The sequence below is a fragment of the Ricinus communis genome, chromosome 2, assembly GCF_019578655.1.
Source record: "Ricinus communis isolate WT05 ecotype wild-type chromosome 2, ASM1957865v1, whole genome shotgun sequence".
Lineage (NCBI taxonomy): Eukaryota > Viridiplantae > Streptophyta > Magnoliopsida > Malpighiales > Euphorbiaceae > Ricinus > Ricinus communis.
The window spans coordinates 3,216,234-3,232,276 of record NC_063257.1 but is presented as its reverse complement, the minus strand read 5'-3'; the positions used below and the strand labels follow the sequence as shown (position 1 = coordinate 3,232,276).

Below are 16,043 nucleotides of genomic sequence, written 5' to 3'. Positions count from 1 at the left end.
AGAGTGAAAGTTTGTTAGGCCTCGACGGGCTATAATCGTCATTGTACTCTCCAGTAACAGTCCAAATCCATTTATTTATATGTAATATATATTTCGTAAAACGTGGGGTCACAGTCCCAATATGAGTATTTCATATGCAATGTACAAGCTAACAGATCAAATAGAATTTCGTATAATTGGTTCCACAAATGGAATTCAGCCTTTTAACAAACAGCTTCTCATATATTTGGTTCCTAAAACGGTAAGATGCACCTTAGTCAAAAAAAAGAAAAAGGAAACAATAAAAATAGAAGCAAAACAATGTCTCGTTTGAGGACTTCCCAATACCATTTAACTCGATTGTTTTATTATCAATTATGAACTTGTTTAGAAAGATGGTTGCATTTCCATTTCTGACGACTTAAATTAATTCCCATTGTATGCCATGAGTCATAACGCTTACTGCATAGCCTCCTGAATACAAAACCTTTTGTTTTTTGCACTTATCTTGGAGTAATAATCATCAATGTTTATGATTCACAGAATAAAGTTCTCCTCTGTTAAAACCAAATCACCAGTAAGAGTCAAAATCTAGAATAGCTCTGGGAAGAGGGATAATATTGGATTTATGTCAGTGGATCCAACTATCTCATCCAATATCTGCATATACTTGCCTGTCTGACCAGTGCAGATGGTGGTGCATACAGTTTACTAGGGGGCAATTACAAAGAGTTTGCAAATATTGTGCAGCAACATGTACTAAATGCAAAACTATCTATTGGAACTACTATGAACACTAGAGAGAACGAGAGGGTTGAGAAGATTCAAATTCTTATCACTTCCACTTGACGATCTGGGAGGAAGCTTACCCCAGTTTGCACTCGCCAATACATATACATCAGATTGCACTCCAGTCTTGGAGACCTATTTTTTCCCAGGAGCTTACCAAGCATTACAATATAAAAAATGTCAGTCTTTCCTTCTAATTACTACCAATTGTTAGTTTCGAGCATACAAATGACATCATTTAGACCATAAGACTGAAATACAAAATTCCTCCGCATACAGTTATGTATATGATACTAGTTGAGTGTACTACCTTCATCAACTCTGCCTACGCCTGCGGAAATGTCTGAGGATAAAGCTGTCAGCATATAATGGATAGTTCTTCCTGATCAGTCCCTTAATGCATTTCCAATAAGAAAAATCGACCAATTTTCCATCTTTCCTTACTATGAACAGGCATCGTGAGTTCTCAAACTCAGTATGATGACCAACCTGCAAATCATAACAAGAGATTCACGTCATCTAGACATCAGATAGAACTGGAGAAAACAAATGTCAGAATTACATGAACGGCCCACTAAGAGTATAAATTACTTGCTAAAGCTTGAAAAGGCCATGCAGACAGAAAATCAAGTTTTATGGCGAAACAACTGCGGCACTATCCTAGAGACTGTTTAACACAAATCCCTATAACCTCAGAATGCAGATTGAATCCCATTAAGGCCCTTCAACACCATACTTTTGGAGCCATCCTCCTAGCAGCATTCTTAAGCTGTGTCTGTGGCCTTCCTTTGATGAGCTTAAAAGGGGGAAAACCATGAATATTTCTGCCTGCAGCCCTATTCTTAGCTGTTGGTTGGAAGGTGAAATGGTTTGATACACAGTTCAGCTCTAACCTAGGAATTGAAAATATGCTAGGTGTGCATGTCTACTTGGCTCTTTCTAATACCCAAAACTAAATTTCAAGCCTTGACGGGGTTATATATACTATGAACTTGAGTGAAGCAAAATCGGCCGATTATTATCTCTCGCGCTCTTACAAGTGCTCAAGTGTACGCATTTTTCTCACTTTTACATCAGTTAAATCAGGAGGCATTATCCTTTATATATAGAGCAGAGTGTATTAAAGAAATGGTAGCACAAGAGGGATGATAATCATGAAAATTGGGGAAGAGAGCAAGTGTGGCATACAGTAATATAATCGATTCCAGGTCCAATCTTCTTTTCACACTCCGGATGAAATGGAAGCAACCTCTCAACAATAGTTCTCTCGTGCTCTGGACTTAATCTATCTCCATTTTCATATCTGCGTTAACATATACCACATTGATAAAGAAAAATAATAATACAGTAACAAAAAACAGGTAATCATCAAACAGTTATTCTACAAATGAACACGTAGGGAAGAACGCACAACCATATACTGATAAAAACCCAAGTACTTTGTGTTAACAACTTCAGGGTTAGAAACTATTTGGCTAATTGGAAATGGAAAAAAGAAAAAGAAACTTACTTGCCAGAGTGAAGAATCATTCTAACAAAGCCAACAAGAGGAACGGTATCTTCCAAAATCTGGTCTTCCCAATCGACAAGCTCATCATCTTCCTTATCCTTGTTATCTCTCTTCCGGTTACTGTCCTCTTCATCATCAGAAATTCCACTTAACTCCTTCTCTGAAGGCACAATCGGTTTCCTCAGCAAATCCGACCCGTCCGATCCAGTCTTTAACGCAAATATACGCGAATTAAACGACGTCGTCGTTCTATGAAATGGAAAAGATAAAATCACAGGAGAGAAATAGAGAGAGATAGGGTTGGAGTAGTGGCCGTGAAGACAAGGTGGTGGTTTAGATAAGGAAGCCATGGTCATGGCTTCTCTCTATCTATACTAATTGTTATAGATGCTAGATTTGATTACAAGTGGTAGAATTTGAATTTTTGTTGCTTCAGGTTTTTCAGTTCTATTTAGGTTTCATTTGGTTCAAGTAAGAATTGAAGAGGTTAACGTTAACGGTCGTGTTATTACTTTACTTATCATCAATCCCTCGCTCGCCCGCTCCATGGGTTATCAGTGAAGAGCTGTGCAAGTGGAAAATCTATATTTTCTCATATCTTTTGGGTTAAGACTAAGGATACGGGCCTCAAATAATTAATAGATTGGGCCTTTCTGTCGTTTCAGAGACGAATGCAAAGGGACTGAGCGACATGGAAAGGTTTCTCTGTCGTATGCCTGCAGCATGTCGTTGGAAACAACTCCTCTGAGAAGTCTCGGTTTTGCTCATTTGGCTTTTGCCATAAGGTCTCATCAAGTTCAATTCTTTTTTAATTCTACTTTTCTTTTCGTAATCAAAACTAATCAAACAATTTTGCTATCCTACTATTTACTTGTTTATATATTAGACAATAAATATGTATTATTGGTTGCATATTATTTTATGCATTTATTAGTTAGATAGCGATATTTTCTTTATATTTTTTTTATTTATTCAATAAAGATATACAGGCAGGACTTGACTTTATATATTATTTTTGTGATTTTAGCATCTAATTATTCTTTTTTAAATGATTTTAAGAGTGTAATCTTCTATATCAATATGATGTATTTTAAACTAGATTCTTAAAGTATTTCATAAAACAATGAAACCTTATTAAGAAAGAGCAGCAATACTCTCTCTTGTCATAATAAGATAGGTTGCGTTGAAGAATTCTGATCTCTCCAGAAATTTGAATTTTTCTAGTCTATTAAGCAACTCAAGTCATAAAATGCTAATGTCTCTCTCAATTAGCCAACTTGTTCCCTGTCAATTGAGAAAGTTCTTTCACGAGCAAAAATATGTCCTATACTTTTGTTATTATTTTTGCTGTATTGATGGTGGAGTTAGAATCTGAAGCAAATGAAGATGGAACCATTGACCCAAAAATTAATGGGAAAGACAGGCGGAATTGTTGATTGTAATTCTAGTGTAGGGAAAAAGATTGAGAGCAACTATAGAAATAGCTCTTAGAAATTTTTTCCATTTAAATTGGACTCATAAGCAACTAAATTTACAGTTTCGAGAGTCAGGTATGAATCATGTTATTTAAAATAAATAGATTTCATGCTTAGTATTAATATTTGATAAATATGTCAAAAAAACAGATATAATACTACATTATTTTATCAAACTTGACATATCGTGCTATGTCATTGTGTTTCTCAACAACTTTCTTTCACTTATTAAGCTCATAAAATATTAATGTGAATCCATTAAGCTATGTTATAGTTAAACAAGGCTATTTAATGAATTTAGGCGGTAAGGATGAACAAATTAAATTAGCGTATATTTTGGATATGAAAGGTTAACTATATTCCAGTATTCTCAAATGGCATCTTAAAGCTCTAGCACTAACATGGGGAGTGATTTTATGACATTAAATGCTGCAACTGAGATCATTGATATGATAGTAGAATAGTGCAAGCAATAGTTGAGATGATAACAGGCTGCTACGCGAGGTTGATAAAAAGAAAAATTCGAAATGTATAGCAACAAATTGTGATGCTTAAAAAATCATAAATACTCACAGATGCGCTATAGCAACAAAACGTTACAAGCCCCTCTACACATGAAAACCAAGCGATAAAATGCCAAGGACGCAGCAGCTTAAAACGACAAAACAAATATAATTTCCTAAAAGACGACAAGCTAATCAGAAATGTATGTGGCGTCTTAGCCAATCCAATCAACAACTAAAAAGCCCTGATAACGTGCCGTATGTGTAGTACCATGGTTTGAGTTAGAAACACAGAATAGAAGAGACCCTGACCCTGACACAGGCCAAGCCAATAAGAGTAGGATTGACTTGAAATGGACCCTTTGCACTTGCAGTCGTAAATCTTACGTTTGACATTTCTCATCAAACCAAGTCTTTACCACGCGATTCCCACGAGACAACCCGTACTTTGAGCGACAGTCGAGTTCAGACCAGCACGCACCACCATAACACTCGCATCATTCCACCCTTGTGTTTCACTATACACCCACTCTTCTTCTCACTACGTAGCTTTCACTTTCCAATCAACCTTCCACTTCCACTCGATCAATCCTCCAATCATCGACCTCCGTGTATGACACACTCCAACTTATTTAATATCCCCATAGATCTCCGCCGACACTGTAGAGAGTCGCCAAAAGGCAGGCCCAGAAGCCTCTCTGTCCCTCTATCTCTCTACATACTACACGTTTCTTTCCTTTCCTTTCTTTTTTTCTTTTTGCGCTGTTTAAAAAGTCAGAAATGATTAAAAATGCTTCAAAGATTCCAGTTCATGCGACCAAAACGATGGCGTTGATCACACTCCATTCCCTATAAACCCCAAAACCAAAAAAATAGAATAAAAATAAAGAAAGAAAGAAAGATATTTTCAATTTTCCTTTTTTCTTTTGCAAATAAAAAAATTAAAGATCTAATCAAATAACAGAAAACGCAACGAAACAAACAAAAGAAAATCGTAGATAAGACAGCCTTTTCAAGCCATATATATATGCGCCCACAACACATGCCAGTTCATTCCATTTCTCTTCAGAACTCTAATCTCTCTCTCTCTCTCTCTCTCTCTCATAAACTGACACATCTCCTCCACCTTCCGTAGATCTCTCCTCGAAACTGTAACACTGAAGCTTCTTCTCTGATTTACTTCTCTTTTTCTTTTACTTATATCCTTCAGAGTTTGATCTGTGTCTTTGATAAAAAAAAAATGGACGGCGGCGATGGTACGGTGAGGCTAGGGGCTCTAAACTTGAGGCCGGATCGGAGTGGCTTTGATTCAGGACCTGATGTCTCTGTATCATCTCCAGTGACGAGACAAAAAGCTGCTGCTGCCAAACAGTTCATAGAGAATCATTATAAGAACTACTTACAAGGATTGCAAGATCGTAAAGATAGGTGTGTAATTTTGATCTTCTTTTTATTTTATTTTTTAAATTCTTTATATTTTAGGATTTTAGCTTCAATTCTGCTAAAATTATTGTTCTTTTAATTCAAGTCAATAGTAGGTCAAACAGTTTAATGCATGTGGTCCTATAACTCTATATGCGCGCATTTTACTACTTTTTATTTCTTTGACTTGCATTTTAGGTAGATTGGAGATAACTGATTCAATTTTCCTTTTTTATGTATATTTTTCCTTTTTTATGTTAATCTAAAATCAAAACATGAATTAGTGACACATTTAGATATAGCGACGCTTTAGTTTATTTATTTTTTATTATTTTTCTCTTAATGTGATGAGTTGTTACTTCTGTTTTTAGACGACAAGCACTGCAAAGAAGAGCACAAGAAGCAAGGATATCAAACGAGGAACAAGAGGAGATGATGAGGAATTTGGAACGGAGAGAAACTGAATATATGAGACTCCAACGACGTAAAATCGGAATCGATGATTTTGAACAGTTAACTGTCATTGGTAAAGGTGCATTTGGTGAGGTAAAATAAAACAAAGATCACAATCTAATTATAATAATAGCTATACCGTCATTTGCTTCTATTTTCCATGACTTTGTATCAAATAGAATTTTGGGATATTTCTCTATTGTACTTTTGGTTCTCTATATTATCTTTTATTTTATTCTTTTTAAAAGAAATCATAATTATGCTAGAAAGAACGTTATGCTTGTCCTTTAAAGAGTGTGACTATGTACTAAAAATGTTCAATAATTCCAGGTCAGGTTATGCCGAGCTAAAAGTACTGGAGAGATATTTGCCATGAAGAAACTGAAGAAGTCTGAGATGCTTAGCCGTGGACAGGCGAGATAATAACTTTAAAGTTTCACTAGTGTTCATAACTAGATACCATATTCTGTTGGAATGTATGATCATATAATGAATTTGGCTTGATTCAGCTGAATGCACCTGTTTGATGAACCATTTAAGCAATGCTGACTTAAATCAAAACACTCAAACCTCAATGCCTAATCATTTAACAGTGTCTAATGTTCTCACAGACGTTCTTTTTGCCTGTCTTTCTGCCATTGCAGTAGAGAATAACTGGTGCTCTGCAGAAAATAGCGCTTTAGTTGTTTGACCAATACATAATTAGATAGGCAAAGGATTGCTACATCTAGCCATCATATACATCTTCCTTTATAGAAAAGTTATGATAAAATAACTGAAAGCGAAGAGGTTTTATCATGAATGAATGAATAATATGATGCATTTGTAGATGACTACCAGAAGATGATCATATATTCATCTCAACAAAAATTAGAACCCAATTTAAGAGGAATTCTATGTAAATAGTAGAACATTTTTAATCTGTCTGAGTTTTCAAATTAACTTGTACGCTTTCTTTTAGGTGCCATAATAAGTTTAAGTCTTCTCCTTTCTCCTTTTCTCTGTCTGTTTTAGGTTGAGCACGTCCGATCTGAGAGGAACTTACTCGCGGAGGTTGACAGTCGATGCATCGTAAAACTATTCTATTCTTTTCAAGACTCTGATTTCTTATACCTTATCATGGAATATTTGCCTGGTGGGGACATAATGACATTATTGATGAGAGAAGATATTCTTTCTGAAGATGTTGCACGCTTTTACATAGCAGAGAGCATTCTAGCTATACAGTCAATTCATCAGCACAGCTATGTTCATAGGTATGTTAATTTTGAAGATTTAGTACTATGTTTTACAAGTTTATCGTATATCGCTGTCCATGTAGCTATGACCAGCAAAAGTGTTAGGACATCAAGTGATTTTATCCCCATAAATGTGCACATTAGAATGGCAATGCCGTGGCTGCATGGTTTTATTGAACTAGCACTATTTTGGTCAACCTTCATTTCTTTAGTTCATGCCAGGCCTAAGTTCTTATTTCTTTCCACACTTTTTTTAATCCTGTGGGACCAAAATGGTTCTCCTCTTATAAGGACAAGAGAAAGACATCAATGGGAAGGTGTCTGTATCTGTGCCTTTGAGATCATAATCCTAATGACGTTGAAAGGCCACAGGAGTCTTTCTGAAGCTGTGAATGTCCACACAATCTTAGAAGAATATAACATAGCTAAATATCAATATTATTTTCTAACATTCAGATTCATTGGCAGGAACAAACTATAATTCTCAGCTACCTTGTCTTTACATTGAGAATATTCTGTGTTCAGGGACATAAAACCAGATAACCTGATACTGGACAAGAATGGCCATTTGAAGCTTTCAGATTTTGGCTTGTGCAAGCCCCTGGATGATAAGTATTCATCAATTTTACTTGAAAATGAAGATATTTCTCAAGAAGGTACAAATGAAGCTGGGGGACATTCTGGCAGTGAAGCTCCTTGGTCAATGCCAAAAGAAGTATTACAGCAATGGAAACGTAATCGCCGTGCACTGGTATTATGTTTATATATTTCTTCTACTTAAGCTTCTTTTTCGATTTTCCTTATAGATTGAGTTTTTTTTTTTTAATTTATCCAGAGTGGATTGTGCCAGCATATGCAGCTGACGCTTTCCTATTTTCAATGATTCTGTAGTTTCCATATTTTCCAGTCATTCTTCTTCTTGTGCAATGACTTTCTAAATTCCCAATTTACTTAACGTTTCCTAGGCTTATTCAACTGTTGGAACTCTTGATTACATGGCACCTGAAGTGTTGCTAAAGAAGGGATATGGAATGGAGTGTGATTGGTGGTCCCTGGGTGCAATCTTGTATGAGATGCTTTTAGGCTATCCTCCCTTCTGTTCAGATGATCCCAGGATTACATGCCGAAAGGTAGTGCAGCTAGTGCCTAAGGTTAATGCTCTAAGTAAACATTTCCTCATATTTGCTAAATAGACAACATTTATGTCTTCTATCAGATAATCAACTGGAAAACATGCCTCAAATTCCCTGATGAACCAAAGATTTCAAACGAGGCCAAAGATCTTATTTGCCACTTGCTATGTGATGTTGAGACAAGGCTGGGAACCAGAGGAGTGGATGAATTAAAGGTAACCGCTTTTCAAAGAACAATATCATTTTTACTTGCCAGCGTCACATGAAACTTGATAAGTATTTGTGCATGTTATAACTTTCTAACCTCTAAAAGGTGGTACTATTTCACAAAAGGAAAAAATATCTAAAAGGTATTACAGGGCAAAGAATTTTTTCTTAATAATGCAAATTGTTGCACGCCATTTGCTTCATAGTTATGTGGAACTGTGCAATATTCTGATCATTAACTTTTTGTTGACTGGTTTTAGCTGGTTGGTACTCTAATGAAAGTTCTCCACTATTTCAGGCACATCCATGGTTCAGATGCACTCAGTGGGATATGCTGTACGAAATGGAAGCTGCATATAAGCCTGTAGTGAATGGAGATTTGGATACCCAAAATTTTGAGAAGTTCCCTGATGTGAGTTCTTATTTTCATTTCAACTCTTCTTTTTGTTTCATTTTTTCATTCATCCTTTTCATTCTTTCTTTCTATCGTCCTTTTCTGCTGTATGTAAAAGGGATCCTGACCAAGCCTTTGTTCTTTGGCAGTTGGAAGGCCCACCATCTGCAATACCAAGAGTGGGACCATGGAGGAAGGTAACACATTGTGTGAACTCTAGTTTATTTATTTTGGCAGAAAGTTTCCAAGAAAACTCGGTTCTTATCTGTTTCTATAACTATTGTTAAATAGAGGGAAACTAAAAGAGCTACTAACTGACAATCAATCAACTAATGATTGCCCCTTGTCCATACTGTTGCTTTTATTTGTAAAGATATGTTTCGCATTTGGTTGTTAATCTGGCTGCTAACTGTGTGATAAATTTCCTGGCCTAAAAATGCTTTATATCCATTGTTTAATTATACCATTCATTTGACAGTCATATCTCTCTTTATTAATGTTGTTTGGCCTCAAACGTTCTTATATCTCTTTCTTTTCTTTTCTATTTTTCTGTGATTACATATATTTAAAGTTTTGGCTTCTGTCTTGTCTATATGTAGCTTTGAGCCTGCTGTCTTTTAAAAGACTCTGTTTTAATTTGGTCAGTTTCAATAGTTTCTTTTCATTTGGGAAGGAGATATTCTACTAATAATGAGGATTTATCAATTTATGACTGTAAATTTATTGAAACTGGATTTCTATGTGTTTCATTTTTTTTCTTTCTTTTCATGTTTGGAGGTCTAAAATTAACAACCCTGCTGAATTATCTGCATTGCAATTTGTATGGTTTAAATTTTCCTATAGAAGTGAATCATTTTTCTCATCAGATTTTGCCACAGTTGTCTTATATGAGCGCAATGCTAACATTTTCAGTATTTTTTGTTTGATCCATGATACAGATGTTGACATCAAAAGATACCAATTTCATTGGATTCACTTTCAAGAAATCAGATGTCATCAACTCAATGGAAAGTTCAGGTAACCGCTTTGAACCTTGACAACTTGTCTTTGGCATATGATGAGTTCTCAATGAAATTTTCTGTAGTGGTCATGACTAAAATCATGGAAGTTTTCCTTTACTCTATTGTCATTGCATCATAATATCATAGTGTAATTAATATCACTACAGTTTACTTGGCCATTTGCATTGTTATTCAAAAGTTTGGTCACCTTATTGGTCTGACCGCTGCTCAAACAGCAAGTTCATGAATCATGTACTAATCTTTTTCCCATTGATTGCTAATTAAGCTAGTCTGATTGATTCTCCATTCTGATTCAGGTACATATGCGAAATCAAATGCATCTTCAAAGGCCCCATCTTTAATTTCCTTGTTAGGTATGATACCGTGAACCTTTCAGTTGGGTAGGGGCGACTGCCATTTCAGAATGAGTCACAAACACATAGGAGTTAAACATTTGTAGCTAGTCCTTTGATTCACACACGCATAAGCTGATGTTGGTGGATTTAAATTGATCTTGTTTCTTTCATACAATCTGCAGGTCGGATTGACCTGCAAGAAACTGCCGAATTAGAAGGCGAACATACACTGCAAAGTTAATTTCCAACCATCGTGTTTTGCTTTGGTTGTAGAGTTGCTTGTTCAGACATGAATAATAATTATGTGATCTGATCGTCGGGTTCTATTCATTTTTATTTTCACCAAAAACGATTTGACACTGTAAATCCAGTAAATAGTTCAACTCAAATTGGAATGCGATTTTTTTGGAGAGCTTATTGTTTTTAAATCTTTTTATAATTCGTGGTCGGGCATTGTTTATACAATTTTGTACATTGCAATACAGATACTTTTGTGCTTTCTGCTGTACTGCGACTGATTTAATGAAAGTTGGGATTTGAAATTTTTCTTCCCAAATGAGCTATTTTCTCTCTCTTTCTTTTGGATAAAATTCATTTTAAAACTTATCATTGCAAAAGGAAAATTTGAATTCTTATATTTAATTTATAAAATTCACTATAAATAAATAAATAAATAAATATTGCCTTTGAAATAAATTATACTTTCATATAGAAAAAGGGAAATTATAGAATAAAATAGTAATGTTGAAAGATGTGTTCTAATCTTACAAAACAGAAATTTCATACTATTTTTTATTTATTTATGTATCTTATAAACTAATATAAGTAGTGAGTTTTTATATTTGCACAGACAGCTAAGAATTTTAGTTGTAAGATTTTAAAACTGAATTTCATCATTGTAAAATTAATTTTGTTGAAAAAGCTGGCAAAGAGGTGACTTAGTATAGCCTTATCGTGAATAAGGTTCATCGGATCTAGTTAAAATCAAAGAGAATTTAATGTTTTCGTTCTTCTCTGCTACCCTCATTTCCAACTAAATCAGGCAACAATGATGCAAGTTTAGACTGTAGCGAGGTGAATGTACTTGTCGTCATTAGATTAGAGTGCCACGACCATAAATTTAATATGTATACTGAAAATAGTTAACGATTTGAAACCCTATGCTGTTATTTATTAAAAGAATACCCACGCACAACCACATTTATATTTTTTATACTTTTCTTTTAAAACAAATATTAGTTTATTAATATGAAATTTATTTTTTAAAGATTTTATATATTTTACTAAACTTAGTTTGGTTAGAGCTAATTCTATAAAGTTATATAAATAATTTTTGTTTAAATTATCTCAGCTAAATAATATAAATTTCATAAAATAATATAGAATTTGTTCCAGCCAAAAGGAACGGAAATGTTAGTTTTTTCTTTTTCTTATAAGAAATCTCCGTAGCACTCAATGCAGTGTGGCCACAGAATTTATGCTTCATTATTATTCTCCAGGCTCGTCGGCTTCAATTTGTTAAGGCAGATAATATCTCATGAAGGGTCAGTTTCATATTTAGTATTTTAGATCTAAGGATGATTTGCACTGGTGTCCATTTCGATGGTGGCAGGCCCATTCAGAACAGTATTTTAAAATGATATTTTTTTGTTAAATAATTTATCAGTAACTTAATGTATCGAATGATTACTACTAAATATAGCAATTAAGAATAATATGCTAATATCGAAATTAAAAAATTGGATTTTCTTTGGTGCATTTCAACGTCTAGCTGTTTGGGAAAATGAGAAGACATTGACAAAGAAAAATCCGGCATGAATTATCTGCTGTTGATATGAGAATTGAAAACCGATAAAAAGAGAAAGTGAAAAAGGAAAAAGAAAAGGTAATAAAAAATAACAACAGTTAAAAGAAGCGCGGGAAGCCGAGTTAAAAGGATAGCGCGCACACACATAACATGGGTTGATGATAAAAGTTTACAGCCACGTAATCTTAAAACTCAAGTAAAGACAAGAGATATTTTCGACGCCCACTAAAATATCTGGCTTCTCTCTCCTTTGAGAAAAATTAGCGCCCTTCTTTAGTGACGTGGCAACTGACACGTGTAAAAGCGGCGACAACTGTAACGTTCTTTTGTCCCCAACGCCACCTCCATTTCTTCAAATCATATCATTGCTCTCTCTGTCTGTTGTTTTTGTTTTCTTTTTTTTTTCTCTGGTTTTAAATCTGGTATTTTCTAGTTCTCTGAACTTAGTTAAGATATAGAAATAATGAATGGTTGCAGAAGTGAAACTCGGACGAGTTCAAGTAGTGGCGAGTCATCGGCCGAGTCTGCACAACAGGTATGATATAGATATTGATTATATATGCTGGTATATGAATTCTAGATATTTTTGAATGAATTTTTGTTTTTTGTTTTATCATGATATGAGAGATTGCTTATAATTATAACATGAAACTTTCATTTAAGAAATTCTAATTGATTTTTAGTTGAATTTCCTTTTTTTCCTTTTGAATATATACATAGTAGGTGCTTGAATTGATTTTGTTTTGCTTGCTGATATATGGCGTTAATTTGTTTGTCCTCCTTTTCTGTTTTGTCTCATCCAACGCCGTCGTTTTGCTCCCCTAGGACCGCCTGGTAATAATATAATGCGACCTTTTTTTTCTTTCACTGGCCTAGGAATTAGGACCGCCTAATTACTCTGCCAATTACTTGAATTCAATTACGTAATTAAATTAGAAATTGCAATATCATTTGTGTGTCTAAATTGAGACCTGCTATATAATGAAAATGAAAAAGAAGTAGTTTTCAAGATCATATACATTAGATTTCTGCTCCTAGCTTCTTTTTGCTCTTATTCTCATATTATTATTATTATTTTTTTTTATTTTTTTTTATTTTTTTATTTTTTTCTATTCTTACACAAGAAGAAGTTGATTGATTAGTGCAAGTAATAATCTGCAGACTAAAGGCAGATTGCAAGAATTTTGCTTAATGCAATATTAGTAGTGTAGTATGAGCTTATACATGAAAGGAAAAAGTTTGGGACGCTGGACTGATTGTGGCTGTTGGTCCTTGAGCCATATCATATTTACTTTCTATCTGTTTTCCTTTGGCCATGATATATTATATAAACCTCCTTTGACATTTCTCGAAGAAAAGAAGAGGCCTTTTAGAGGATTCTGACCATGATTGTGATAATATATATATATATACCAGGAATTGCAGATGACAGAACCTATTTCTACAGAATGGACAGATGAGAAGCACAGGCTGTACCTTAAATCTATGGAGGCATCATTTGTTAAGCAATTATATAATTCCATGGATGATCTTGATTTGCAATTAAAGAAGGAGATGTCAGATCCAAATTTGTCAAAGCAAGTACATTCTAATAAAAGTACCCCATCTGGCCAGGTTGGAGACTATTCTTTCGTGTTTGCTTAAAATTGACGTCCTCATGGTGCATTGAATATTCCTTCCTATGTGTCTTATTTTATTTTGATCTTGCTTCAGTTTAAAATTCTTCGAGGTGGTTGCTGGGAGAAAATCAATTTTCAAAGGCCTGCGTCACAAGTAAATATAGCAAATGAACCCAGTGGCGTTCTGATAAGTCCATGGATTCGGCACTTTAGATCTGCTAGAAAACCCCAAGACATTGTCCAAGAGAGGATTGCATTGCAAAATCAAGCGATTAACTCAAGCGGGAAAAAGGTAGTGTCTGGTTGTACAGCAACTTGTTTCAAACGATCTTATCCACGTCGCTTCTATTCATGTCGAAATGGCCCCGTTGACAGCAACACAGGTAATCTCAGACATTATATTGTGTATGAAAATTCTCTTTCGGTTGTATTTGCAATGGTTATTTTTTACAAATCTGCATTTGATCACATTGAATTGTCCACGTCGCTTCTATTCATGTCGAAATGAGCCAAAAAAATGTTATTTTGGGGCAATGAGAAGAAAACACAATCTGTATTGCGATATAAAACAGTGAGTTTCGAGAATCTAAATATGGAAAAATTGTGAGTGGTTAATTTCATAATTAGTATTGAAGGTTTCTTCAATGGTGTAAACATGGTCATTGGCCCATGTGACTATTCCATGCTTTGGTGCTCTACTAAATGTTCCAAGAACTGATGTTGTAGTTCACAATTAATTACAAAAAAGTGTGTAAATGCAGGTTTCATGCAACATTATTTCGATGTGACACTGACTGCATTAATATTATTCTTGTAGAGGTTTCAGATCAGAATTTCGTGGATGAAAATATTAGAAGTGGCAAGAAAACCAGTGCATGCAGCTCAGAAAGGATGAAAAAGCCTAAAACAGGTGCTGCAATTAATGACCAGGTAATTTACTCTGCATAAGAGCAGTCCATATATTGTCAATGTTGCAGTTTCAGTTTTGCCTAATAGTGAAAGTAAATAAAAAATCAAACCTATGTGATTTTTTTGACAATTTTAACCAATTTTTTTTTTTAAATTTTGGTAACTATAATTTGCATTGCAAAATTATCAGCAATTTTCAATTTTGGTTTGGTCAAAATTAAGTGACATGTTATATGAAGTGGCATAATATAAATAAAATCTGTCACTTTTGAATTCACTGGGGGTTGGCTAAAATTAAAAATGAATTTACTAATAAGACCATTTTTGTCCAAATTAAAAGGATTGGCTAAAATTATAAACTATCACCTAAATTTACATTTGAAAAAAAAAAAAGAGTCTTATGATCAGTCCTTCTTTAAGTTTATCGATGTCTCATAGTGTTTTTCTTTTATGCTCTTGCAATAGATGGTTCTATGTGATACGCCTTCCGTGGAAGGTTATATTTCTGCTGCTGCTAGAAGAGATGAGTCGCACCCGTGACCAGCCATTAACCAAACCTGGCTGGTTTGTGTAGCTGTTCTGTTAACCTATGAAGATACTGAAGAATCAAAATAATTAACTTTCTTTGCTCACCTAAATTCAAGAGGGAAATTGGATAATTGGCACTAATTTGCTGGTGCGAGGAATATTTTATCACGTCGTCTATTAGATCTTTTCCTTTATGTAAATATGTGTGCTGCAAACTATAAATATTTTTTAATTTGTTGAGCTGATTTTGATTGGTGATGGTCATGGCACCAGATTGACAACGAAGACTGTTGGCGGTGAGCTTAGCAATGGGGAGTATTATGGTTCACACTGCGTGATCCGATTTAGGAATTCCTAAACTTTATCCAACAACCCCTTGTGGAAGCAGTGCTAGTTTAGTTGCATAACATAACCCTCCCCTCTTTTACTCTCCAATGCATTAGCTCCAATCGAAGGAAATCCAAGATTTCATCCTTACGCGCGCCCACATATGTATGTAGTAAGGTTCTTTCATAATTTGCGCCAAATCCTTTTCTAGAATTGTATTTATTTCTTTTTCTTTTTCCCCCTTTACTTGTCAATGACGCATTTGGCAGTCCATTTTCTAATGTTAGTTGCAGCCATCTATTTTGAAATTAAGCGAAAAAAAGAAAAAAATCAAATTCAAATGTCCAAAGCAATTGGAAGATTCAATATATTTTTTGAAACATAAATGTATAT

At 34.5% G+C, this 16,043-nt stretch overlaps 3 protein-coding genes across 4 annotated transcripts; 2 read left to right on the top strand and 1 right to left on the bottom strand.

Annotated features, from left to right (window-relative positions):
* Positions 1-569: 569 nt before the first annotated feature.
* Positions 570-2,852, bottom strand: LOC8278863 (protein DCL, chloroplastic). Its single transcript, XM_002510164.4, has 4 exons — positions 2,279-2,852; positions 1,957-2,071; positions 1,079-1,257; positions 570-920 (listed from the first exon to the last, which is right to left on the bottom strand). Exons 1-3 carry the CDS (start codon positions 2,632-2,634, stop codon positions 1,084-1,086), a joined length of 645 nt encoding a protein of 214 aa, XP_002510210.1. The 5' UTR covers positions 2,635-2,852; the 3' UTR covers positions 570-920; positions 1,079-1,083.
* A 2,213-nt stretch (positions 2,853-5,065) lies between these two features.
* LOC8278864 (serine/threonine-protein kinase tricornered) lies at positions 5,066-10,888 on the top strand. The gene is made up of 12 exons (XM_002510165.4): positions 5,066-5,684; positions 6,050-6,224; positions 6,462-6,545; positions 7,146-7,387; positions 7,895-8,120; positions 8,335-8,499; positions 8,586-8,717; positions 9,008-9,121; positions 9,253-9,300; positions 10,042-10,120; positions 10,422-10,478; positions 10,643-10,888. Exons 1-12 carry the CDS (start codon positions 5,497-5,499, stop codon positions 10,699-10,701), a joined length of 1,569 nt encoding a protein of 522 aa, XP_002510211.1. The 5' UTR covers positions 5,066-5,496; the 3' UTR covers positions 10,702-10,888.
* Positions 10,889-12,602: 1,714 nt separating this feature from the next.
* On the top strand, positions 12,603-15,962 carry LOC8278865 (cold-regulated protein 27). Of its 2 annotated transcripts, none has more exons than XM_048371017.1 (5): positions 12,603-12,802; positions 13,684-13,881; positions 13,981-14,269; positions 14,704-14,816; positions 15,597-15,962. In XM_048371017.1, the coding sequence occupies exons 1-5, from the start codon at positions 12,731-12,733 to the stop codon at positions 15,621-15,623; spliced, it is 699 nt and encodes a 232-aa protein (XP_048226974.1). In that variant the 5' UTR covers positions 12,603-12,730; the 3' UTR covers positions 15,624-15,962. The 2 variants fall into 2 exon arrangements, with proteins under 2 accessions (XP_048226974.1, XP_002510212.1); XM_002510166.3 differs by lacking the exon at positions 15,597-15,962 and adding an exon at positions 15,261-15,568 and having other exon boundaries at positions 12,610-12,802.
* Positions 15,963-16,043: the final 81 nt, after the last annotated feature.